This window comes from Theropithecus gelada, chromosome 20 (assembly GCF_003255815.1).
Source record: "Theropithecus gelada isolate Dixy chromosome 20, Tgel_1.0, whole genome shotgun sequence".
Taxonomy (NCBI): Eukaryota; Metazoa; Chordata; class Mammalia; order Primates; family Cercopithecidae; genus Theropithecus; species Theropithecus gelada.
This window is the reverse complement of record NC_037688.1, coordinates 40,829,750-40,857,471: the sequence shown is the minus strand read 5'-3', so window position 1 is coordinate 40,857,471 and position 27,722 is coordinate 40,829,750. Positions and strand designations below refer to the sequence as shown.

Below are 27,722 nucleotides of genomic sequence, written 5' to 3'. Positions count from 1 at the left end.
TTGCCTTTACCTATAGTTGTTCAGAGGCATTTGTGTTTATCATTAGACTGGTTCTGTAAGGTGATCTGTTAGCATTAATTAATTCTCAGCTGTGGGTTAGTCCTTGACATGCCTTTGAACTTGAAGACACAGCCATTCAGCAGTCTGAGCAGCTGCAGTACCATGCTTTTCTCTCACCCTCATGCTGCTCACCACGTTCAACCTCTAGGTCATACATTAGCCAGAGAACTAAGGAAAGTCCAAGGCCAAGAGTTCCCATACCCTGGTGGAGAAACATGGAGCCGAAGTCCTGGCAATCCATTGAGAAGGATGGTAGCTCCACACCCACCTTATCAATCAGTGGTGCTCACGCCAGCTAGGGCTGGCTGTGTTCATCACCAAGGTCAAATGGGGCTCCCATTATCCCAGGGAAGGTGCTGAGGTTAAGATGGAGCACTCTGGAAGAAAAATAAAACTCCAGTAACACACGATGAGGGGATTTGAATCTACCATCCAGATCCTTCATCTCTTAGTGGTCCTTGTGCCAGCCTGTTTTCCCTCTTTTATAGCAGACTCTCAAGATTATTCTTAAGTCTAACTTAAACTGAGCTCTATAGAAGTCAATGTTCATTTTGGGGTTTTTTGCATTATTTTCTGATAGTGAGCCCTTTTTTTTTCTTGGTTATTTTCATTGGGATGCAGTCTTTTTATTTTAAGGAGAGTATTTGTTAATTTCTAAGTATTTGCAGGGGTTTTCTTTCTTTCCAATTTATCATATGCTAATGTGGCTAATAACAGTTCTACCTTTAAATGTTATTTTAAAATTTATTATTGGCCAGGTGCAATATCATCTTTACTAAGTGACCCATAGACACATGGAAAGAATAAGCATTCTGTAGCATTTTTCACAATAGTCAAAATGTGGGAACAACTCAAGTGTCCATCAATAGATGAATGTATCAAAAAAAGCGTATGTGTAGGTATGTGTACATATGTATATATGTATGTGTCCACATGTGTGTAAATATAGTGAAATAGTATTTAACTTTTAAAAGGAAGGAGATGCTGATACCTACTGCAACATAAATGAACTTTGAGGACACTATGCTAAATGAAATAAGCCAGTTACAGATGGACAGATATTGTCTGATTCCACCTACATGAGGCACCTAGGGTTGTAACATTAATAGAGACAGAAAGTGGAACAGAGGATTCCAGAGGCAGAGAACGGGGAGTTAGCATTTAATGGGTATAGAGTTTAAGGTGAGGAAGATGAAAACCTTCTGGAGATGGATGGGGATGATGGTTGCACAACAATGTGAATGTACTTAATGCCACTGCCATGTACATTTTACCACAACTAAAAAAAATTTAGGATTTTCTCTTTGTAGGCCACCTAGTTCCATATTTATGTATCTTTTCTAGTATTAACTGATTAAACTATTCAGATCCTCTCTGTCCTTGGTTATACGTTACTTTCCAGATCTGTCACATTCCGAAGTATTTTAGTCTGAGCACAAGTGATTTTATCCAGTCCTCCCTTAATGTGTTTGTTTGTTTAACCTACTGTGGTTTGAATACACAGAGAAGATCAAGGCGCTTTTGTGAATTATTGGCACTAGGATGCTCTGTGAAAAAACATACTCTGGTCAATGTCCTTGGTCTCTTGATTAGAGCAAATAATGGGTCCCCCAAAGTCAAATTCCTCCAGTATATACTTTGGAAACTTTCTAGCTCGCCCTCACAACACAACTGTTGAAATGTTATGTAACTGCTGTAGTCTAAGAGCCATCTCACTGATTAGACTCTATGCTCCTAGCGCAGTGGTCACGTCTGATTATATTCACTGGTGTCCCACAGAGCCAAACGCAGTTCCTGGCACAAAGTGATTGCTCAAACATTTGTCATCCAGTCAATGAATGTATCTCAATATTTTCCTAAAAGGACAAGACTGTCGGGTACATGTGAGAATGCCTGGCAGGCTGAGCTTGGAGCTGGGCATGAGATCCAGGGTACAGCTCCTCATGTATCTGCCATTGTAGCATGTCATGGATATCACTGGAGGAGGTGTGCAGTGGATCTCATGCCCAGGTCCTTGGCCTGGGGACATGAGATGTGCATGAGAAGCTGCACATGAACCTGCATGAGATGAAGATGAAGATAACAGGAGATGGTGCAGAGGGAAGTTTTAGGTGAACACTGAGATTGTCAGAGAAATTATGGCCAGAGGGCTTCATGGGCAATCACTACTTGTGTTTGTTTTTGAGAAGATGGTTGTGACATTAAGAAGCAGGCAGGGAGAGAAGGGAAAAGCTGTCAAAAGTCCTCCTCCCCTGGTTGAGGTAAATTTCCTCATTGGACCCATAGAGTGTGTATGAGTCACCCTTTCATGCCTATCCTTCCCAAAGCACACAGCCCTCCTCGTATTGAAATATGTAACTAGCACAATGCTGTTCTCACTGTAGGAGCTCAGTCTATGCCTATTAATAATATATCCCAACCTACACCGACATTCGCTCAGCCTCATGGTCTGTTTCCCTCTCATGACTTTGAATAAGATGTTTTCCTTCTGCTGGGCACTGTGGCTCATGCCTGTAATCCCAACACTTTGGGAGGCTGAGATGGGCAGATCACAAGGTCAGGAGATCAAGACCATCCTGGCTAACATGATGAAACCCCGTCTCTAGCAAAATACAACAAATTAGCTGGGTGTGGTGGCACGCACCTGTAGTCCCAGCTACTCAGAAGGCTGAGGCAGGGGAATTGCTTGAAATCAGGAGGTGGAGGTTGCAGTGAGCTGACATCATGTCACTGCAGTCGAACGGGGCAACAGAGCAAGACTCAGTCTCAAAAAAAAAAAAAAAGGTGTTTTCCTTCTTGGGCACCATTCTTGTAACATATTATCTCCCTTCACTGTCTTTTCTTCCATTCAAAATATTTATTGATCATTTCTGATTTCCAGAGTACTCATGGCCTTCAAGGGATCACAGCTCAATAAACTCTATAAACCTCATTTTATACAACATGGGAGATGTGCTGAAAGATGCCTCAGCAGATTGGAGGAGAAGGAGTCATCTTTGGGTCATTCAGTCATCGCATTTTATTTGCTGGGCCCAAAGCCCTCTAATTGCCAATCAGTACCATAATTTTACATCCCTTATTGTCCCAGTGAATAACTGGGTATTTGTAAGTGTCTCTTTCTGAATTTCTGATTTCTTAATGCATGTAGTATGTTTCACTCTCCTGGTCACTGAGCCCCTTGAAAACATACTCCTTGGCTTTACCTTTGGTTGTTCTGCTGTAAGTCAAGGTGGCTCCTGGAATCTCTGGTGAAAACCCTGGATCTCCTCTACCTCCCATCTCTTCTATTCACAGATCAGATTTATGGTATCAGAAAGTAATCATTGAAGCTGCCCCAGCCCGTGTGGGCTCCTCTCCTTCTGGGCACATAGGAGTGTGCTTCCTTGGCCATTTGGACCTGGATGTGGCCATGGGACTTGCTTTAGCCAGTGAAGTGTAAGTGAAAGTGATATGTGTCACTTCAGTAAATTCTGGACAAAAGCATTAGGAACTCTAGTGTGCCTAGATACATTCCCTTGTCCTTCCTCGTGGTGACCAGCAATGTTCAAATTGTAGTGACTTCATGGACCTGGGTCTCAAAGAAAGGACAATGAAAGTGAGGAACACAGTTCCCACCTAACCCTCTGTGGGCGTGGAGCTTAATCAAGCTTCTGTTTCTTTGATCAACTGAAATTTGGGGTTTCTTGTCATCAAAGCCTAACCTATCCTGATTAATACACACAGTGTTTAGCAGAGCAGCGTTTAGAGACACATGAAAACGCATCTGCATCCCAGTTCAGGGCTCACAGACAACGTGGACTTATAGAAAGCTGTGTGTCCTCTCTGAACCTCACTCCTGTCTTCTGCACAATGGAAAAATAATGGAAAGGCTCATGGCGAGTGAAATGACCTGAGACATAGGAAATGCTTAGGTACCTAAACATGCTCAATAGTTTACAATGATGATGATGATGACAATGACAGCTGCTACCATTTATTGAGCACTGACTCTAGCACATGCTATTCTTAGCATTTTGCAGGCATCCATTCACTTAATCCTTACAACAATTCCATGAGGTAGGTATTGATAATAATCTCCATTTTACAGAGGAGGAAACCGAGTCCACAAACCTTGCTAAAGTCCACTAGATAAAGATTTTGGATTTGAACCAAATCCCCTAGAGCCCATGGCCTTGACCCATACTTCATAGGGGCAGCAAATGAGCATGTCCTGAGTTAGGTAGGAGCACCCACCCCAGTAGACCCAGCAAGGCATTGAGCCCGGCACAGATGGAAGAGCTTCCAGTCAGAACTCCCTGTGACATGGCCACTCCATTAACAGTGGCCGGGAACATTCATCTCAGGCCCATGTCAGTGGCAGAGCCAGGATGAGGGACTTCAAAGTCTCGATTTCCAGATTTATGTGTATCCAGTGGGTTGCCCGTTTCCTCTGTACATCAAACTCTTGGCAGGAACATCTTTAACTTCTCACACCCCCTGAGCTTTGTCATAATAATGGTGTAATTTGAAGGGTTTCATGTGCATTCTGCCATCTAAAAGGACAATAAATTAATCATGCCCTCGGACACTGTTGAAATAATATCCATGCTTACTCTCTTGCCAACTTGCCAAACTTCACTTCCCTGGAGTTGTTCAATTCTTTGTTCCATCATTTCAGGCCATTGCTGTTCCCAGAGAAAGGTTCAACCAATTTTTTTTTTATTAGTGTATAGATTTTACTTTTTTTTTTATTTTTAAATTTTTTTTTTTTTTTTTTGAGATGGAGTCTCGCTCTGTTGCCCAGGCTACGAGTGCAGTGGCAGGATCTTGGCTCACCGCAACCTCCACCTCCCGGGTTCACGCCATTCCCCTGCCTCAAGCAATTCTCCTGCCTCAGCCTCCTGAGTAGCTAGGATTACAGGTGGGCACCACCATACCTGGCTAATTTTTGTATTTTTAGTACAGACGGGGTTTCTCCATGTTGGTCAGGCTGGTCTTAAACTTGCAACCTCAGGTGATCTTCCCGCCTTGGCCTTCCAAAGTTCTGGGATTACAGGCATGAGCCACTGGGCCCGGCCCCAAAAGGAAGTTTTTCAGCCCTTGCCCTACTTCATCCCTCCCCACTTCTAGAGTCTTCAGTGTCTATTTTTTCTATCTTTATGTCCATGTGTACTCAATGTTTATCTCCCTGTACCAAATATTTACATACTTATTTAAACCAGAGTTTAGAGAAAGTAATGTAATAAAATCAGCATTATGAACCTGGCATTATTCCCATTTGGTAGTAATCAACAGGAATGACTGAAGACTTTCTGGCTGGAAATTCATGTTGACTGCCCTTTCCCTGAGAGTTTTAACACTTACTCTTATCATTGTTATCATTCAGGACAAATTTTAACATGGAGACTGATGCCTGGAAATGTAAATAGTATCCAAAATAGATAAAATTTCAATCATTTTCATCTGAAAATCTGACCTTCTGTTCTGTCTTGCATGTGCCTTCGTTGGAAGGATGTATAGACAGCTTTGAGGTTTCTCACTCTGAGAAGCCGCTACTGTCTCTTCCAGTTGGATCATGCCCTGATTACAATCTTTCCAGGGCACACCACCCCATTGATTTCAGGAAAAATTCAAGTCCCCTCAGGAACGCAAGGCTCTTTATAGCCAGATCCCTGCCTCTGTCTTCAGCACCAACTTTTGCTGGGTCTGCACACATCCCCTCATCCTATTTTGCAGCCGTTTTCCCCAAAAGCGCCATGCTTGCGCCTAGCACTATGTCAGACCTGGGCTGCCCTTTGTGACCCAGAGCGTCCCCTCCAAAGCGGAGCCTGGCCAATGAGATCATTTCTTTGGAAAGCCTGGGATTGGGACAGGGAGAAACTGAGGACCCTTAAAGTCTTATCAGCTTGAAAGTCGAGTCCGCCATTTTCAGGGGACACTATGGGGCCATTAGCAGAGACCTTGGCAAAGAAAATAGTCTACAGGGAAAAGTGAAATAGAATACTAAATGCTTGTGTAAATGAATCCGGTGCAGGCTCAAACATGGTAACACCACCCCACCGCTGGTAAATAATCTTCTCTGACATTACTCAGTGTGTGTGTGTGTTTTTTTTTTTTTTAAAGACAGTCTAGCTCTGTTGCCCAGGCTAGAGTGCAGTGGTGCGATCTCGGCTCACAGCAAGCTCTGCCTCCCGGGTTCATGCCATTCTTCTGCCTCAGCCTCCCGAGTAGCTGGGACTACAGGCGCCTGCCACCATGCTTGGCTAATTTTTTATATTTTTTTTTTTTTTTTTTTTTTTTTTAGTAGAGATGGCGTTTCACCATGTTAACCAGGATGGTCTCGATCTCCTGACCTCATGATCCGCCTGCCTTGGCCTCCCAAAGTGCTGGGATTACAGGTGTGAGCCACCATGCCTGGCCGTCATTACTCAATCTTATTCCTCAGCCTTGGTCCCAAATTATGCTCTGACACTGAACTACACTGAACTATCCCAGCCCCCTTTCCCAGTGGTGTCTCGCAAATGGCTTGAATTCATGAGAACCTTACCACATGGGTCTCCTGTGGCTCATTACATTGTTGTTACTGAAATCTCAATTTATACTCATCTCTTTGCAGAGGACTTCCCTGCCCACCTTATTGAAAGAAAGTAGTGCCTTTCCTTCCAGCATCATCCTTGTCTTATTTTTCTTCACAGAACCCTCAGCACCTGACATATTTCCTGACATATTCTATCTGTTGTCTCTATTGACCGTTTGAATATAAACTGTGCTAGCAGGAATTTTCATTGCATTCACTGCTGTGAGCAGTGCATGGTCCATAGTAGAAACTCAAATATTTTTTAATAAATAAAGAAGCTATGCTAAGACAAGCTGAAATGAGAGACCATATGGTCAGGAAAAAAAGAAAATGAATGCATAAATCAATGAACAGGCACAGCTACCCTGGTTTCAAAACGGCTTGCCAACTTCCGGTAAGGACCAGCTCTGCTTCTTGGGCTTGAGTTCCAAGAGATATTCTGGTATCCTCCAACAGAGTCATTCTGAGTGATTCTCCTAATCACACACACACACACACACACACACTCATTTTTAAGACTAGAGAATCTTGCTCCTTGAAAATTAACAGGCTCATGGATGCAATGAGATCAACTTGGATGAATATCTTTCTTCCTCTGAAGCTCTGGCTACCTAAAATATGTTGTTGTTGTTTTCCCTGAGGGAAGTTCAACAAGAGAAGATCATAGTAGCTGTGAGTCAATAAATGCTTTGGCAAAGTTTTTCAGAAAATGCACCGTACATGCAAGTCTTTGGTGGATGGTATATATAAGTTTTAGGTTCCTCTCAAGTTTTGGTTACTAATATCCTCCAAAACGACCCTGGGTAAACACAACTGCCCAATACCTGCCTTGTAGGTGATGACTCCTATGAGATCATGTTGTGTGCTGAATTCTAACCCACAGGGATACAGGGATGGGTAGAGGCTATGTGTAGACAGGGGACTAAGGAGGAAAACATTTGAGAGAAAAGCAAGGAGGTCTGTTCTATGTAAGATGAGCACAGCCCAACCCAGTAAGTGGTTGAAAGCTTAGAGACATGGAACAGGAGGTACAGCTTTGGGTATCACCTAAAGACGAGCAGAAAAGGATATTGGTTTAGTCTTAACTTTCAGAAAAACCAGTTGATGCAAGTTACGGAATGGACAGATTTCAGCTCAAAAGAAGGCAGGCTTCCTGGGGTTGAAAACTTGGCCGACGGTGCTAAGCTCATCTGGTGATGGACAAGGCTGCCACCCAGCACCCAGGCTCACACCCTCATCCAGTTAAGGCACTGCAAAGACCATCAACATGAGATAGACTCTGAGGTCCCTTCTGACTCTTGAGTCTGAAGCTTGGGGCAGCCCTGAACAAGCGGATCAGCACCGTGTGAATCAGGTAAGCAATGAGGCACTGTCCAGGGATCTCTGCTTAAATCTGGCCCAGCCACTGTCTCCCCAAGGGTGGAGCAAGGATTCCTCTTCATTCCCTGCACCTCCATTTCTCTAGGTCCTGAGCAATAGCCACCATTCCTGCCCCTGCGGTGCAGTGGTTGAGAAAATGATTTCTGGGTCAGTTTGTATGCTGGCTCTAATGTGCCTTTGGTTTTAACCTTGGGCAAATCTTTTCACCAGTCTAAGTCACAGTTCTCTCTTCTGTTGATTGGGAATAATAGACCTGAATTCCTGAGGTTCACAGGAGGACAGAATGGAACTTCATCCCTGAAGCACATTGTACCATGGCAGGCACATAGTAGGCGCTCAATAAATGTCAACGACACTCATGAGTGTGCATTTACACAACAACATGTAACAGTCATGGAGAGAAATTTTATCATTAAGAGGGTTTGAAATTTTTTTCAAGTGGCATCCTAGGTAATAACTGCATTCACTGAGGCCTTATGCATGCCAGGTACTGTGCTAAAGCTATGTGTGCATTTTACCTGGTGGTTACTATTGCTTTTTTTTTAATTTCACAAATGTAGTTAAGGAGACCCAGAGAGGTGAAGTGATTTGTCCAATGGGTTACACAGTTAGTTCAGGGGCAGGAACAGGTACAGAACACTCTGAAATCATCCAGGTCAATCCAAAACTCCAGATGCTGGTCAGATGCGAACTCCTGGATATCAAATTCCTAACAGCTTAGACATCTCCTCAAGGAGCAGGGCTGCTTGTTTCCAGGCTTCAGGAAGAGGATGACTAGACCTTTTCTGAAAAGTTCCTGCTGAACAGACAAGCATGTTCAGATCCCAAGCCCACACGGCACCGTGGGTGCTAACCGTCACAAGGCACGTCCCTGGCCCATGCATGAGATATGCGTGCCACACAATGGAAGTGAACCCAAGCCCAGTTGCAGCACCTTCTGACTTGAAACCAGGCAAATGTACCCAGGCTCATTTGTAAGCTGCCATGACCCTCCTCCTCCCAGCCTGTCTCATCCTTTTTCCCAAGTTCCCTGGTTGTTATAAGCTTATCACAGTAGTAAATCAAAATGTTCTCAAGAGAAGAAGAAAAGATAAAAGCAAAAAATGCAACATCCTCAAGAGAGGAATATTTTTTATAGTTTCACAACTTTCACAATTCTGTCTTTAAAAAAAACCCATTATTTAATTTTAGTACCACAGAGTTGCTAGTGATGAATAAGGGCTCCTCTTCTACCTTCTAGTATTTCTAAAATATTAATACTGGTTGGATACCTCTCCTAAGGGAAAGCAGGAGTTGAATCTTTTATAGGTTTCTGAGCTTGTTCCCATACAACAGACTATATATTTATTCCGTTTCTACCAGTCCTGCACTCTGGGTTCCTGAAATTATATGTTCATCAAAGGAAAGAAGCCACAGAGTGGGATCGAGAGGATGAAATATGTTGCCAAATAGTCCCTTTCTCATTATTTTCTTTGTCTAAGTCTTTACCCTTTTGAACTATCCATCAAGATGCACCTTCTGTCTGTACAACGGACTTGAGATCTGAATAATAAATAGAAAGCACAACGAGACATCCAACTTTACAGTCTTCCCAGCTGGTCCATCCACTGACAAAAGTTCATTCTGTCTTCAGCTGCAAATTGTTGGTGTTGAGCTTTGGATGCTTAGTCCCCACGTATTTATTCTTGAGCTGGTCATGATTGTGTGTTTGTGTGTGGGGGTACATGTGTGTGATTTAGTGTTACATTTGGAGTACAGAAGAGGAAGAAATAATGAGGAGACTATTTCAGAATATACTAAAAAGAGTACTGTAAATTGTTGTACTTGGCAATGGGATTTTTTTTTTTTAATCAGGTTTGCTTTTTTTCCTCTTTACAAAACTAACACATGCTCACTAGGAAAATCCTGGCAAAGAAAGTAAAGTAAAAGGTAGAAAAACAAGATGCTCAATGTCCCACTGGATAGTTAACAACTATTCTAATATGGTGATAAATACTTTCTAGTCTTTTAAATGCATGCAACTGCATAAATATATTTTAATTGATTTTTATACGTTTTCCAATAATTATAGATTCACATGCATTTGCAAAAAATACTCTTTTACCCAGTTTCCCTAATGTTAAACTGTGGTACAATGTCACAATTAAAATATTGACATTTACGCAATCTATGGATCTTATTCAGATTTGCCATTTTACTTATACTCTTCTGTGTGTGTGTGTGAGAGTGTGTGAGCATATGAGTGTGTGAACGTGTAAGTGTGTGTGTGTGTATTTAGTTTTTTGCAGTTTTATCTATGTATTGGCTTGCATATCCATCACCACCATTGAGCTACAAGGCCATTCCTTCCCCACTGGGATGCTTCATGTTGTCATTTCACAACCACATCTTCTCCCTTGCAGGGTCTGCCTCTTCCCTCACAGATACACATTCTGGCAGCCTCTGATTTGTTCTCCATTTCCGTAATTTTGTCATTTAGTGGGAGGCAGGGAAGGGAGACAAAGGGGTGTTTAATGGATACAAAAAATTAGAAAGAATGAATCAAACCTAGTATTTGATAGCATAACAGGGTGAACAGGGTGATTATAGTCAATAATAATTTAATTGTACATTTAAAAATAACTAAAATAGTATAATTGCATTATTTGCACCACAAAGGATAAATGCTGGAGGGGATGGATACACCACTTTCCACGATGTGATTATTACACAATGGATGTCTGAATCTAATGTACCCCATATATATATATATATGTGTATACATAATACACCCACAAACATTAAAAATAAACATAAAAATTTTAAAGAAAATATCTTATAAATGGAATCATATAGTATGCAACCTCTGGGATTAGCATTTTCATTCAGCATAACTCCCTGGAGATTCTTCCAAGTTGCTGTGTGTATCAATAATTCATTCATTTTATTGCTGAGCCATATTTCACGATATGAATAAACCACAGTTTGTTTAACCATTCACATGTTGAAGGACATCTGGGTTGTTTTCAGTCTCTGGCAAATATGAATCAAGCTGCTATGAACATTTGTGTACAGGTTTTGTGTGAACATAAGTTTTTATTTCTGGGATAAATGCCTAGGAGTGCAATTGCTGGGTTCCATGGTAAGTGCATGTCTAGTTTTATACCAAACTGCCAAAGTCGTTTCCTGACTGGCTGTATCACTTTACATTTCTACCAGCAATGTCTGAGTGATTGTTTCTCCACATCTTTGCCAGCATTTGATGTTACTCCTTTTTAAAAATAAATTAACGATTCCAATAGGTGTGTACCGGTAGTCTGTTGTGGTTTTAATTTGCATTTCCCTTATGGCTAAAGAGTTGGAATATCTGTTCATGTGCTTATTTGATATCTTCATATCCCCTTTGTTGAAATGTCTGTTTATATCTTTTGCCAATTTCCTAATTTGGTTGACTGGGGTTTTCTGCTGTTGAGTTTAAAGAGTTCCTTCTATATCCTAGATACTAATCCTTTTTCAGATATGTGGTTTCTAAGCATTTTCTCCTAGTCTGTAGCTTGTCTTTTCATTCTCTTGACAGGATTTTTCACATAGCAAAATTTTCAAATTTTGATAAAGTCTAATTTATCAAAATTTCATTTTAGGGTTCACACCTGCTTGTGTCAAGTATAATAACTCTGCCTAGCCTTAGATCCCTAAGATTTTTTCCTACTTTTTTCTTAGTTTCATAGTTTTTTACATTTATATCTGTGATCCACTTTGGGTTAACGTTTTTTGTTTGTTTTGTTTTGGGTTTTTTTGCTATTTTTTTTTTTTTTTTGAGATGGAGTCTCACTCTGTTGCCCAGGCTGGAGTACAATGGCGTGATCTAGGCTCACTGCAAACTCCGCCTCCCAGGTTCAAGTGATTCTCCTGCTTCGGCCTCCCAAGTAGCTGGGATTACAGGTGCCCGCTATCAAGACTGGCTAATTTTTGTATTTTTAGTAGAGACGGGGTTTCACCATGTTGGCCAGGCTGATCGCGAACTTGTGATCTCAGGTGATCAGCCCAAAGTGCTGGGATTACAGGTGTGAGCTACTGCACCCGGACCACTTTGAGTTAAATTTTTATGAAGAGTGAGGTTTAGGTTGAGGTTCATTTTTTGCCTTAAGATGTCCAACTGCTCCAGCATCATTTGCTGAAGGATCTATCCTTCCTCCACTGACTTCCTTTCTCACCTTTATTAAGAAGCAGTTGGGCACATTTGTGTGGCTGTATCTCTGGGTTGTCTATTCCGTTCCACTGATCCATGTATCCCTCCCCTGCTGTATCATGCTGTCTTGATGACTGTCGCTAGGGTGATTCTTTACATATTGCTATGGTTTGGATCTGTGTGCCTGCCCAAATCTCATGTCTAATTATAATCCCCAATGTTGGAGGAGGGGCTTGGTGGGAAGTGATGGTATCATGGCGGGGAGTTTCCTCATGAGTGGTTTAGCACCATCCCCGTAGTGCTATTCTCGTGATAGAGTTCTCAGGAGATCTGGTTGTTTAAAAGTGTATAGCACCTCCCCCATCTCTCTCTTGGTCCTGCTCCTGCCTTGGAAGACATCTGCTCCCACTTTGCCTTATGCCATGCTTGGAAGCTAGCTTCCTGAGGCCACCCCAGAAGCAGAAGTTGCTTGCTCTGCTTCTTGGGCAGCCGGTGGAACCATCAGTCAATTAAACCTCTTTACTTTATGAATTACCTCATCTCAGGTATTTCTTCACAGCAGTGCAAGAACAGACTATAATACACATGTTATATCATGAGCATTTTCTTCTATCATTACCAGCTCCTTTTGTATAGCTATGCAATATTTAAGACAGACATACGCTAATTTAACAACCACTTCCATCATAATGAACGCTTAACTGTTTTAATTATAAACATTGTGAATGATGTAAATAAAGCTACAAAGAACATCTTCTTGTGAAAAAAAATAATTCTCCACATTTTACGTGATTCCTTCGGATAGACACCCAGGGAAAGGGTTACTCAAAGAGAAAGCATATTTTACGGTTGTTTCTATTGGAATACTCTCATACTTTTTTTACCTATATGAAAAATATTACCATTAGCTTTAAAATTTCATGGAGTTTATGGGTTTGTATGTTAAAGTAGGAGAAGGCACATCAGCGAAGAAAAAGGAGATTGTAGGAATGAAGCAAAACGTAGCCACGCTGCCTCCTGAAATGATGATGACCGTAATAGCCGCCCAGGCCTGGACATCACAAAATGTTGCCACAGACCCGTCTCAGGTAATCCTCCCAACTATCCAACGAGGAAGTCAGGTAAGTAAAATCAATTCCTATTTTACCCACTTTAGGACAGTTATTTGCTACTAGAATGTTTTTTAAAATCTCTTTTCATCCTAAAGAAAAAAGATTTAGTTAAGTCATTTTCTTTTTACCCAAGAAAGGGAAAGGGACAAATTGACCAGCCTAATTTATCGCTTATTGTTTTGGCAATAGAAATGGCTGTTACAGGAGATGGCCCTGAATGGGAGGTGAGAAATATCTGCTGCGTAGAATAATCAATGACAGCTTGGAAGGCCTGACACAGTTCCATTTATGTTTCTATCCTTTCTAATCGGGTTTTCTCCTTTTTCTCTAATGGAAGCAGCGTTCCATGGTGAGACAGGAAAACAATGTGGTTTTTCTTTCTATGTAGTCAATCATTTTGCTTTTAAAATTATGCTGGATCTGTGCTGCTAACAGCAAGCATGATCATCCTTGCATTGTGAGTCCTAAAAGCTGAGGTTCTCATTCTGAGGACCCAGGCCAGAGGGGGCCCCGGTGGACTGTCAGGGTGCATGTCCCTATGTGTACCCAGCAAAGGCTGCAGCCAGAAGAAAGGAAAGCTCAAGGCCACCTGTGGGTCACACTATTATATCATTTAGAAAAACCATTCTTCATATTCTCAAAGGTTGGAATGAGCTGTCCTTGAGAATTGTAAGGCACAGAATCACTGAAACTATAAACACTCAGATGTAGAGAAAAGCATCCTGTGTGTGGGTGGCAGCTTTTCTAATGAAAACATTGGACTCTTCCCTCCTTATACTGTGGGGATGAGGGCAATGTTTAGGGAGACTTGACATTAGTTAAGTGTCTTCTTTGGGACAGGCAACTTACTAGAGACTTCTATTATATTTTTATATTAATTTTCATAATCTAAACAGGCATTGTTAGCCTTATTCACAGAGAAGGAAGCAGAACACTAAATAGGTGGAATGAATTTCTTAAGAGCTGTTAATCAAGTCTAGGTTTGTCTATGCCTGGTTGAATTCTTTTTCTACCACTCCTTGGTGAAGATGCAGAGGAAGAAAGAAAAGGAACCAGTGATTTAAGTTAAAAGAGCAGATGTAACAATAAGTCAACAATGTGATGAAGATAGGAGCTCTCAAGCTCTCTGCTTTTGAACTTCACTCTTGCACAAATGAATGGAATTCAGAGATTGTGGGAAAAGGTCTCAGGGAGACCCCATGGGCTTCCACTGTGGAGAAAGGAGTCCTTATACTTCTCCACCCTATAGAGAACCTAGGTTCTGCTCTGAGATAACAGAGTCCGTAACCCCCATGAAGAGAAGAGAAATATAATGTGTGTCTTGTCCCCAGGAGGTAGGGTTTGGAGCTTGCAACCGGCATGCAGGGCTTGTGGTTCAAGTTCTTCCTCAACCACTTTTTAATCTGTGTGTCAGAGAACACATTACTAAATCTCTCTAGCCCTCAGCTCCCTCCACTGTAAAATAGGAATAAAATCCACCTGGAGGCTTGCTTTCAAGATATGTGTGAGATCATGCAGATAAAGAGCTAGCATCTAGGATGGCTCAGTATCTGGAAGCCACAAAGCTGTCATGGCTGATACCCTGATCCCTTTTTTTCAAGTATAGCTTTTGTATTTCCCCGGATGTTGATGATTCTGTCATTCTCAGTAATGCCTGTAGGTGCAGATACCCTTGTACTCTCCAGGTGAGTCAGACAACTCAGAGTGTGCCATCTGACACCAGATTCTACCATCATCCATGATGGGTAGCCTCCATCTTTGCCAAAATCTCCAATTACAAAGCCCAAGTACATAGGTCCTCTCTTTCTCTTTAAGATAAATTGTTTCTGTGGTTTCTGGGGTAAAGACACATGAACCATCTAAACTCCGCAAAGAAAATCAGACCTTCATCTTTTAGATGCACTTTCCCCTCCGAGTCGAATGCAATGTCAATTCTACCCACACTGAGGGGGCACTTGTGGGGCAACAGTGCCCTGGTACATGCATCAGGTCACCACAAGAGAAAGTGTCTGTATAGTCCCTCAACCTCCCGGAATTCACAGCCGTGGGAAGGGCTTGGCAACGCAGCACACAAACACCTGCTCCATCTCACATTTTAAGCTCCCTGTTAAAGTCAGCAACACAGAGAAGCCAAATCTACTTTCATATCATCGACCATGGAAACTCAGATCCTATTAGTTTATAGCCTCTGGATTTACATTTCTTCTTTGGATACAGCTCTGGGGAAATTACTGTTCTCAGAACATGTGGAGGGAGAGCTGGGAATCACAAAATGCACCATATGCAAGACTTCAGCTAGTGATCATATCAAGAAATGTCAAAAAACCACCAGATCATTCTGACCAAGTCTTTCAAAGGCCACAACTCTGAACAGCTCAAGGCAGGAGAAGACCCTTTATTTTCCATCTACCCTCTGCTCTCCACAGAAGTGAATCCACAGCACAGTCCCTGACACACAACAGACACTACGTAGTGTCTGCTGAATACTGTGGGCATGAAGGTCAAGTACGGTGTTTACAGAAGGCCACCGTTACTGCATTCACAATAATTTCCAACCCTTCAGCATGTGAAGGGGAGTCTCCAGGAGGAATGGAGGCAAGGAGTGGCTCTTGCTTGAGGCTCGAGTGTGTACTAGGAGACAGGAACTGTGCCAGGTGGTACAAATAACAAAATAGTGACCGAGTATCCATACAGATTGCCAGTGGGCTTGGTCCTTCAGGTGCCTTAACTATCCACTTTGACCATCACATCAATTCTACATGCTTTTGCTCTCTCCTTTTATCATTGTGTTGGTTATTACTGAGCCTCAACTTGATTGGATTGAAGGATGCAAAGTATTGATCCTGGGTGTGTCTGTGAGGGTCATGCCAAAGGAAATGAACATTTGTGTCAGTGGGCTGGGAAAGGCAGATCCACCCTTAATCTGGGTGGGCATCATGTGATCAGCTGTCAGCATGGCTAGAATATAAAGCAGGCAGAACAACGTGAAAAGCCTAGACTGGCTTAAGCCTCCCAGCCAACATCTTTCTCCCATGCTGGATGTTTCCTGCCCTCGAACATGAAACTCTAAGTTCTTCAGCTTTGGAACTCAGACTGGCCCCCCTGCTCCTCAGCTTGCAGATGGCCTATTGTGGGTCCTTGTGATCATGTGAGGTAATACTATTTAATCAACTGCTTCATATATATATATATATATATATATATATATATATATATATATCTCCTATTAGTTCAGTCCCTCTAAAGAACCCTGATTAGTACAATCATCAAATAAACTCTAATTTATCTGATCACGAGTGGCTCTATTATCCTCCCTTTACAGACTGGGAAACTGAGGCACAAAGGTTAACAATATTGACCAAGTTCCCATAAGTATGCAGTAGAGGTGGCCTAGATAAAGTATTAACACTTGTGATTTATTACAGGCTTATTCTTTCCCAGTGGTACTAAACACTGAAAATGTATTATCTCATATGACCCTTCCCAAAATTTCAGGAGGCGGGTTCTTATTCTTTCCATATTGTAGACAACACAACAATAACAACAACAAAAACTTCACCAGGGTTTAAGTTAAGAAAGTATCCAAGTAATATCTAAGCCTTTCTGCCAGTTGAACCTTTGCTCGGAATCACTATATAAAGCAATTTGATTATTTGCAAAAAGTTTAACCAAATAAGAGTATTCCTACCCCAAACCTGCCCTACAGGTGACCAAAACGAGCAGACTGAGAAATGGTCAGGAGAGTTGTTTCCGCCAGCTTAGTAATTACATAGTAACAAAAGGGGATTCAATCAATTGCTTAGCAATTAGCCATTATAAGAAGATGGGAAAGAAATCAATTGGCTGTTTGGTTGAGCAGGAAGCATTTTAAATGTCACCACAGTGAGAGAAATATTTGAAGATTTGTCTTCATAATGGTTAACTAATTGCCATCTTCACATTTTATTGCCTTGGAAAAATAACTCAATTCAAGAGACAGAGTATTAACACTTGGGGCTATTTCTCCTTTGTCTTAGTTAGCATCAAAGGGTGGCATGTAAATTGATCAGTCTGTATAATTTAGGAAGACCCCCTCCTAATGAACAGCATCTTTTGAGTGCAGAGTCAACGTGATATTCATCAGTTTGCCATCGTATATACCTAGAACAGCATGGGGGCATAGGGCAGGTGCTCAAGACATGGTGGCAATTAAAAATAAACGACAATTGGAAAAAATGCTAGGGTCTATCCCCAGTGCTGCATTCCCTTTAAGTGAAACTCTAGTGCTACAAATGCAATTTGACTTCAGTAGAACTATGGTGAAGGATTGCAGCTATAGATTTTTTACCAAGCAGGCTGTCCAACCCCTTCTTACATTAACCCTCCCACTTGGCCCATGACAATCAGCTGTGCCACAATCATGTGTCATGACATTCCCCTTCTTCCACCCATAATGAGATGTACTTCTAGCCATGCTGAACCCATTTATTTGGCCTCAGAGATGGCTTCAGCAATGGGCATTTGCCCAATGTTGTACCAAACCGTATTCTCCTTGGGGTATTCTTGTTAGATCTGTGTATTAGTCTTTTCTCACACTGCTAATAAAGGCATACCCAAGACTGAGTGATTTATAAAGGAAAGAGGTTTAATTGACTCACAGTTCCACATGGCCAGGGAGTCCTCACAATCATGCCAGAAGGTGAATGAGGAGCAAAGTCACATCTTACATGGGGGCAGGCAAGAGAGCTTGTGCAGGGGAACTCCCACTTGTAAAACCATCAGATCTCGTGAGACTTAACTCACTATCACGAGAACAGTATGGGAAAACCCGCCTCCATGATTCAATTACCTTCCACTGGGTCCTTCCCATGACGTGTGGGGATTATGGGAACTACAATTCAAGGTTAGAATTCGGTGGGGACACAGCCAAACCACATCAAGCTCAGAGGGAAGATTCCTCTTGCCTTTAATATTCACAGTGCTAGAAGGATGCAGCTTGTGACCAGCTTCTTTGACCAAGTGTCTGTGGCAGGAGAAGATCAGGCCACCATGCAAAGGGAGAGTACAAAGTGCAACTGTGTGAGGCCTGGATCCAGCTGTTCTAAAGCCAGATGTACCTTTGGATTTCCTGACTATGGGAGTCAATGAATACCCGTTAGCCTCAGCCATTGAATGTGTGTCTGTCACACACAACCTCTGTGTTCTGACTAACACAGTGCCACTTTCCAGCAACTGTAGTTATTTTTGCCTCACTTTGTTAATATTGGGGGCAATCAGAAAAAGAAAGAACCAGAGGTTGAGAATAGCATGAGGAGGTAGTCTGCAGAGGATTTACAACTTTGAAATAAACCTGCAGCAAGTCCCAGGAAGACTGGGGGCAAAGTAATCCTGATCAAAAGAAGCAGTTGTGCACAAGGGGCTGGAGGCCTGAGCTTGTAGCTGAGGGTCTGGGATGATGGAAAAACACAGAAGGCAGGAATCTACAGAGTTCTAGGTAGAAAGGGGCCCTAAATTAGGATGAGAGCCACACACAGAAAAAAGTGACCGCTTTTGCATTATCTACCACAAAGCAAAAAATTAATGTACTTTGTTGAAACAGGGGATTGAGTTCCTTTCTAAAGATTCTATTAAATACAGAAAATAGCTAATAAATACAGAATAATAAATAATAAATACAGAACATAGCTAATAAATACAGAAAATGCACCATGCCCATATTACTAATGCAGGATGAGTAGATGTCAATGTACTTCCATGATTGAGATCCCAGTGTCACAGCTAAAGTTAAAAACAGAGGCTTTCTGAAGGGTCTCACTCCAAGTGTGCCTCTTCCCAGCCCAATATCTTGATCAGTGATGTGAAAACCCACCCTGACTACAGGAGAAAGAAAAGAAGGCAAGGCGACAAGCAGCTGAAGAAGGTACAGTAAACCGTAATAATTGCTTATAAAATTTTATGGTTGGTCATTAATCCTAACCACCTCAATTTCTAAAAAGAAAGATTCATAGTCTTTTTAAATAGACAAAATTTGAGTTTATGGGAAACTTAATAATATTCATGCTGATACAATAAGAAATTCCAAGAGTCTTAAATTTCCTGCAGACTTTGGAGGGGAGGCAGCCTGTTACAGTATAAAAAGGACAGGTTTGGGAGTCAGGACCATGGCCAAAGCCTGGCACGGGGCTTTAAGGGAATTCCTGAATGTCCCTGAGCTTCAGTTTCCCCCTCTGGGAGATGGGGAGCGATGCTGGCTTCTTTACAAAACCACCAAGAGAACTCAAAAAGAATGCATGACAGTTCGGAGAGGCGCAGAGCCTGGTTTGTAGGCAGCCACACTCAATAAAACAGAGCTAAAATCCTCACTTCCCCCACCCCCGCCAATCTTTTCAAATTATATCCAGAATACGGCCATAACCACGCCTCTCCCCTTCCACCACCATTGCTCTGGGCCAATCCCCCACTGCTTCTAGAGCCTAAGCGATTGCAGCTGTTGCTACTCTTGCCCCATCCACACTCTAATCTATTTTCCATCCATCAGCCAGAGTCATTCAATAAAGACATAAGCCAGATCACATCTGTCTTCACCAAAGCCCTCCAGTAGCTTTGCCGCTCAATTAGAATAAAGGCCAAACCTTATGGTGGCCAAAGACCTTCTGTGATCTGGTCACAACTTTTCTCCTATCTAACATTCCCTTGCTCCCTCTGCTTCAGCCACACCAGCCTTCCTACGGTTTCTAGAATATTCTGGACACACTACTGCCCCCAGCTTTTGCACTCATAGTTCATTTTATCTAGGATGCTCAGCCCCCAGACAGATGCATCCCTGCACTCATCCCATTTCATCAGTTCTCAGTGAGGGCCTCCCTATTGAAAACTGCAACCTACTCTCGTCTCTAGCCATTGACCTCCATAGCCCCTATCAGGATCTATCATAGCAACTGACACACCATATATTTTATTAACTTTTGATTTGTCAGGTTCCCTTACTAGCAGGTGGACTTTAGGACAGGGCTTGGTCTGTTCTGTTCACTGCTGTGTCCACAGAATCTACAGTAGTCCTCATCATGTAGCTGGAGCTCAGTGCATTTTTGCTGAATGGAGAAATTAGTCATTTCTCTCTCCGAGTCACTCCAGAGCTGCAGGTTGCAAACAGCTTCTCTCATCAAAAAACACCCCTGCCCGGGATTTCCCCTGCCAGTCTACATCCTAAAGGCCCTGAGGCTTCAGGCCAGGCTGTATCCAAGCAGTAGAACAAGGCAGTAAAATCAGAAACCCTGGTTCTGGATAGTCACCTTTGCCTCAAGTTATGGTTTTATCACTGATGAAGGGAAAGATGAAACCTAAATCAGCTGGCATTTGAGGGGATTCAAAGAGCGACATAAAAATGTCAGGTTCATGAAGGTGCTCTAATAATGCAAATATCCTTCTTCCTTTAAGTGATTGTTGTAAGGATTAAATTAAATTTTGTTTGGGGCCAGCTGTGGTGGTTCACGCCTGTAATTCTAGACTCTGGGAGGCCGAGGTGGGTGGATCACTTGAGGCCAGGAGTTCAAGACCAGCCTGGCCAACATGGTGAAACCCCATCTTTACTAAAAACACTAAAATTAGTTGGGTGTGGAGGCGGGCACCTGTAATCTCAGCTAGTCAGGAGGCTGAGTTGGGGGGATTACTTGAACCCGGGAGGCAGAAGTTGCAGTGAGCCAAGATCACAGCATGGCACTCCAGCCTGGGTGACAGAGTGAGACTCCATCTCAAAAAATAATAATAATAATAATTACAATAATAAAAAATAAACTTTATTTATAAAATAGGTTACAATTTTCATTAAAATATCTTGTCTCCCATCTGCCCTTCAACACCTTCACAGGGGATCACCAACTGCCTGCTTCAATGGGGGCACCACTTCTTCAGCTCGTTCTCCCCATCAAAACTCTTCCTCCACAGGAAAAGGAATTGGCTTGTCTCATGAGAGCTTGACTTGTCTCATTCTTTCAAGTCAAACTTTTGATTTTCCTGAGTTACAGTGAGCTCATCCGATACAACGAGTCAACATTAGCACTGAGAAATTTAACTTTTTGTAACTCCTTAACCCAGTGGTTCTCAACCTTGATGATATACCACAGTCTTGGGCAGAGATGGGGTGGATTAAACAAAAAATACAACAAATACAGACATAAAGCAAATAACAACAAAAAGAAAGAAAAAAAAATGACAACCACAAAAATACTATGACAACAAAAAGCAACACAAGCAAACGTCAAGCATCAGAGGCTGATAAATAAGGCTGTCTTGAAAAGTCAAATGACTAAGATGCCTTTAGGCTGGGCGTGGTGGCTCAGGCTTGTAATCCCGGCACTTTGGGAGGCTGAGGCAAGCAGATCACAGGTCAAGAGATTGAGACCGTCCTGGCCAACATGGTGAAACGCCATCTCTACTAAAACTACAAAAATTAGCTTGGCGTGGTGGTGCGCGCCTGTAGTCCCAGCTACTCAGGAAGCTGAGGGGGGAGAACTGCTTGAACCCAGGAGGCGGAGGTTGCAGTGAGCTGAGATCACGTCACTGCACTCTAGCCTGGTGACACAGTGAGACTCTGTCTCAAAAAAGAGTAAAAAATAAAAAGTAAGAAGCCTTTAAAAATAATACAATCTTAAAAGAGCTAATTTAATGACTAAATGCTATTTATCAGGAAAATATCTGCCCTAAGGTATAATTTCTTTTCCTCCATTAGACAATACACGAACAAACAGGGGATGATCATTGGTTTTCGGACATATTCCATGGATAAGACGTAGAGGTTCTTGGGGAGCATGTGAACAGGAGATGGGCAGGCAATCAGAGAAAAATGTTTCAAATGCATAAATCTATCCATCAGGACAGGAGAATGGGGAATCAGCTGTTGTGAGTTGTCACCACTTATGATTCTGTTCCTGGTAATTAATCCAAACAATAGCGCCTGTTTATTTCGTGGATCACTCCTGTTCTCATGATAACCTGCAGAACATTTCTAGAAATGAACTGGACCTACAGGTAAGTAGTAGAAATAGATTAAACATTTTCAGGGGCATGGGTGGGAGTGTACTGCACTGAGGAAAATTCCTTAGATGACGTGATACTGTTTCAGGATGAAAAATCATAACTTACCGTGGTGAGAAATTACCTGCACAATTTAAAATTCTCAGAGAAAATATAGTGTTTAGCATCAAACGTGACAAACTGATTTTGAAGTCTTTCACTTTAATTCATCTCAATTTTTTAAAAGATCGGTTTGTGTGCATGGTTGACAATTTTTACCGCAACACAGAAACTTATTGAGAAATTATTAGGTGCGAGAAATTACGAGGTGCAATAGGTTAGGTGCTTTACATTTGCTCCTTTTATCCTTAGAGCAAAAAACTTTTGAGTTATTATTTTTGTTTCCTTTTCACATCAGAAATTTTGCTCAAAGCTCTATAGCTTATACTCCAAAAAGAAAAGAAAAAAAAAGATTGGGTATGAATGTAGACCAGCAAAGAGCACAGACTTGGAAGCCAGGCTGCTTGGATACAAATCTCAGTGCTGCCACGACCAGCTGTAGGACCCTTAGGATTCTGTGTCTCAGTTTCTTTATACATAAAATAGGGATAGTAGAAGTATCTGCCTTAAAAGGTTGGTGGGGAAGATCGTAAACATACAGATGGGTAGATCAGAGAGACAGGGGCAAATGTATATATATCTACACACTACACATGTACACTTATAAGTGTATATTAAAAAATAAAGAAAAAAATAAGCTACTATTACTACACACACACACACACACACAGGGCTTAGACATCACGAACACTAAATGAGCTAAGGCATATATAGTGTGGAGCAGGGACTGCTACAAAAACATCAGGCATTATTACTGTCCTCAACAACACCCACCCCGGTCTCACACCTTTTTTTTTTTTCTTTTTTTTTTTGTTGGAGTCTCGATCTGTTGCCCAGGCTGGAGTGCAATGGTACCATCTGAGCTCACTGCAACTTCTGCCTCCTGGATTCAAACGATTCTCCTGCCTTAGCCTCCTGAGTAGCTGGAACTACAGGTGTGCACCACCATGCCCAGCTAATTTTTGTATTTTTAGTTGAGATGGGGTTTTACCATGTTGATCAGGCTGGTCTTGAAATCCTGACCTAAGGTGATCCACCCACCTCAGCCTCCCAAAGTGCTGAGATTACAGACATGAGCCACCGCACCCAGCCCCTGGCCTCACATCTACACCAAGCCTTGGTATTTGTAAAATATCTCTTCACTGGTGGTCCTGAGGTTCTGCTTCCCTCTCATAGAGTCCTTCTCTTGGTTGAGAAATAATACAGAGAGCACAATCCCATTGAAAGAGAAGAGTCGACAGAGTTTTACTTTTTAGAGTTAATGTAAAAGGCTGATGATTGGTTTCAAAAGGTGAAAAATAAAAGCACCATAGAGAAATCTTGGCCCTCATGAGCCTCCAGATCTGGAAATTTACTATGAAATATATTCGAGCCAGATTTGGAAACAGCTATTCATTTTTCTGACTTTTCTTTTTTTTACTAGTTGTGTGTGTGTGTGTGTTTGTGTGTGTGTGTGTGTTTAACCTCTAGAGGCTATGAGACGGCTGACCAATGGCAACATCTCTTAAGCCTCAGTATCCCCCTCTACAGTCAGTGCCATGGCTTAGATGTTGATGTTCAAGTTGAGAAATGGGGGTGCCTTAGAGACCTCTTGCTCTGGACTTTTGGAGTTGGGGTGATGATGAAAAGTTTCTTTCTCCCTTACTTCCAGCCAAAACCAGTTCACCTAATGTCTGCTTTACTCAATGAATTTTAAAATTAGATTTTATTTGAAGGACACATTTTGAACATCAAAAAACTTTTGCCAAACACTGCCTTGGATCCCTTCCAGCTCTGATGTGCTGATGTCTGAGACTAGACTACCACTCACTTTTCCAAGACTTCCATATAAAGCACTCACCTGAGCAGCAATGGCAGGTGCCGTCCCATCAGGGAGGGACATTGGATCCAGAGCAAAATGGAAGCCAAACTAAACACACCCTGACTTTGGAAAGAAACACAAGAACTTTCCCGTATTAAGATTCTAAATGATGCTTTCTAAAAATGTGTGAAGAAAAATTGAGTTTAATTCCACCAGTTGAGGCTATGGTGATATTATGGGATTTTTCTAAAGGACTTGGTGCGTACCCAATTCCCATGTGTAGCATATAACTCACAGATTTAATTATAGATCTTCCTCACTCACTAGTTCCCTAGGAAACAAATCCATGGCTTCATGTCTTGTGCATGGAAGGTCATAGCAAGAAGATAAATATTTTCTGCATTTTGAAACTTTATCTAGAGGTCACAGGTCTGCAAGTCAGCAGACAAGAGCTCTTCAGACAAAAGCCAAAAGCTGCTATGTTTGACTAATATCAGTGATCCTTAAAACCTTTTGTGTTTATCTCAAATAAAGCACTTCCCACTTAAACAACTAAAAATTTTCGCTATATCTCTTTTCCTTTTTTCAGGTTGAAATACAAATAAGATGAATCGTTCCCTTAAATGTTTCCTCCAACTCTGTTAAGATAAAGCCTGTTTATAATAATAAAAAGAAGGAACCTTATCTGAAAAATCCAAACTAATTTTAATCAGGTGGACACTGCAGGTCAAAGTTCTTTTTTATTTTTTTCTGTGAATCAAGCAGAAAACTGCCACGACTGGTGAATTACACTGAACATCTAAAACAAGAGGAAAAACTAAAAGCAGAAAATTCAGAAAAGGAAAAATGCAAATGCTTTTAAATATGTGATAAAAAGAATCACAAAGTAAAGAGACATTTTTCCTCATGACATGGGAAATCAATCTCATTTTACTTTATAATTTTGTGTAGGTAATACTCTCTGAAATTGGTTTTCGCTCATTCCCATTAGTGTCACTAACTTTTTTAGTCCTAAGTGAAGATTAAATGGGAAAATACAAGGAAAGTACTTTGTAAACCCCAAAGAACTATACAAATGTTAGCAATCACAATAAGCAGTTAGAGTATACATACTTAAACACAATCCTTTTGATCACAGCATGGCAAGACTAACAGACGGTTTCAAGTGTCTGCAGACTTTAAAGGACAAAGCTTAGAGATTGGTAGCAGTTATGAACTTCACCTTTCACGTGGAGATCATAAAGTGAACACACACGACCATCCAACAAAACTCATGGAAATGTCCCAGAGGGGTTCAAAAGATGAGTTATTTTCCCCAGCAGAGCACAGCAAACCCATCGCAGACAGAAGACCAAGGGGTCTGAACCTGGCATTATGACTCTTCCAGCTTCTCCTGCAGCCTCAACAATACACCATTTATAGCCTTAGTTGGAGACCAGAGCCACCAGAGGAAGCTTTCTTTGTTAGTCTTTAGCAAAAGGTCCAGATGAGGAGAAAGCGACTACACAGTGATGTAAGGCGTGACTAGCAGGGGGCAGGAAGGATTAGTTAATCATCACTTCCTTTCAAAATGCATCAAGTAACATTGCTTTTGCTCGGTTTAAGGACCTCCATAAAATATCCGTTAGGATGTAGCTTGTATTTATTGAGCAATTACTGAGTACCAGACCATGCGCACCTTTCCTATGTTCCCAATTAGTCTCACAACAGCCATTTGCCACTGGTAGAGCACACTTGGAGGGGAATGCAGTTCCTGTGCGTACCTAATTAATGGAAGCGATGGGCTCTAAGCCAGGGTCTCTGCGCCCAATGCCTATGCTCCAAATCACCACCTAGTTAGGATGGTTCTGACCATCCTACAATCAACATCTCCCTGGGAAATCTATGCAAATTGTGATCCCTCCCTTTACAGAAAAATACACACACACACACACATGCACACACACACACTCACTTTGCCTGTGATTTCAGGCATTCAGAGACTCCCTCAAGTCCATCCAGGGACAAAGGGTGAACACCCCAGGTTAAGAAGCTCTGTCCCACAAGCCTTCCTGGCTCCAAGTCATCCCCTCTTCTTCCCCTCTTTTCAGCATGGGGCTCAACTCAACCTTCCTGAGTTTCTCCCATTTTGAACTCATGAAACCAGGCAGGCATAAGATTCTAACTCATGTACATTTTAATGATGACATGACTAAGGGTATTTTTGCTTTACTGAAGAAAAGACAAGTGTCAAGTACCACAGTCCAAGATGTGGTTAGAGAAGCTTTCAACTCGATGGGACTTCTGGCATTAACCACACAGTGGTTACTCCATGGGGCACCTGGGCTAGAGCCGTCCGCAGCTTGTTAGCAAGGAGGCCCGGTGGACCCCTCTGCAGACTTACCCAATCCAAATGTGAGGGTGGGGATGGGAATTCGCTTGATTCTGTGAACAAATTCCCCTAGTCAAGTTGGGACACGTTGCAATTAAACACCTGCCTTGGACTGAGAAGAAATTAAGTCCCCTAATACTAAGTGACTTGTCTGAGGCCTCATTTCTTGACTGCAAAGCCTTCAATAGATGTGATGACTTCTGACTCCCTGTCTACACCTTTGTATCCCAAATACCCAATAATGTGATCAAAATTCAGTCCATAGGACAATTTATTTAAACACATCATTTTGTTGAGAAAATGGATTTGAAATACCGAGTGCTAGCGGGAAATAAAATGTTTGTGATTTATTCCTTTAAACCAATAATGTCCCCAAATAGAATGTTCATTAAATTGCTAAAATTGTAATGCATGAATTTAAATCTGCTGTAATGCCTTCATTTGAGAGAAGTTCACTTTTAATAGGATTGTGTGTTCTCTGTAAGAAAAAAAAAAAAACACATTTCGTTGTAAATTGGGGATTAAAATAAACAAACCAACAAATGGCTACAGCATCATGGATTAAGCAGCCTTTGTTTGTTTGTTTTAAAGAACATTACCTAGAGTGACCATTTTTCTAGAATTAAAATTGGCAGGCATAGTCTAATAATTATGTAGGTGAAAAGGGGGCATGGCTTCAGGAGTCTGTATAGTTCCAAGATAATATGGGCTGCTGGGACCGTGTTTTCACATAAGATATACAAAGCACACACTTCAAACATATGGCTTCTTTTAGGTTATAACTGAAGAAATCCTAAACGATGGGACACTTCTCTACAGACCTGATGTCATTTCAGTGAGCTTCATCCATGTAGCTGCCACCAAATGCTGAGTCCTAGGTTAAAAGTCTCATGCTCTAAGCCATTTAAATGGGTTCCATTCTTTGGCACTATTTTTATAAAAACATAGATTATAATAATCCATATTAGGATAGTTCCTAGGAAGTTTGTTTGTTCCTAACCTTATATTTACAAAGGAAAGGATGTGAAAGAAAATCCATCCATCGTCTGATCTTAACTGATTTTTCTCATTTGCATTTATTTCCTCCAAAGACTACAATAGCAAAAATAAAGTTACCTCAACACCATTTCAATTCTCTTAAAATATGTTGATTGATTTAGGGC

At 41.6% G+C, this 27,722-nt stretch overlaps 1 protein-coding gene across 6 annotated transcripts in view; it reads right to left on the bottom strand.

Annotated features, from left to right (window-relative positions):
* Window positions 1–27,722, bottom strand: part of CDH13 (cadherin 13) — a 1,178,066-nt gene that overhangs the window by 591,585 nt on the left and 558,759 nt on the right. Inside the window, exon 6 of one of the 6 annotated variants that reach the window (XM_025369928.1) lies at window positions 26,882–27,039. The exons of 4 other annotated variants lie outside the window; for them this stretch is intronic. Coding sequence is in view for 1 of the 2 variants with exons in the window: in XM_025369926.1 (XP_025225711.1) it covers window positions 26,948–27,037 (90 nt within the window). In the remaining variant the exon portion in view is untranslated. Of the gene's footprint in view, window positions 1–26,881; window positions 27,040–27,722 lie in introns of those variants that run through there. One more of the 6 variants, XM_025369926.1, reaches the window with a different exon arrangement.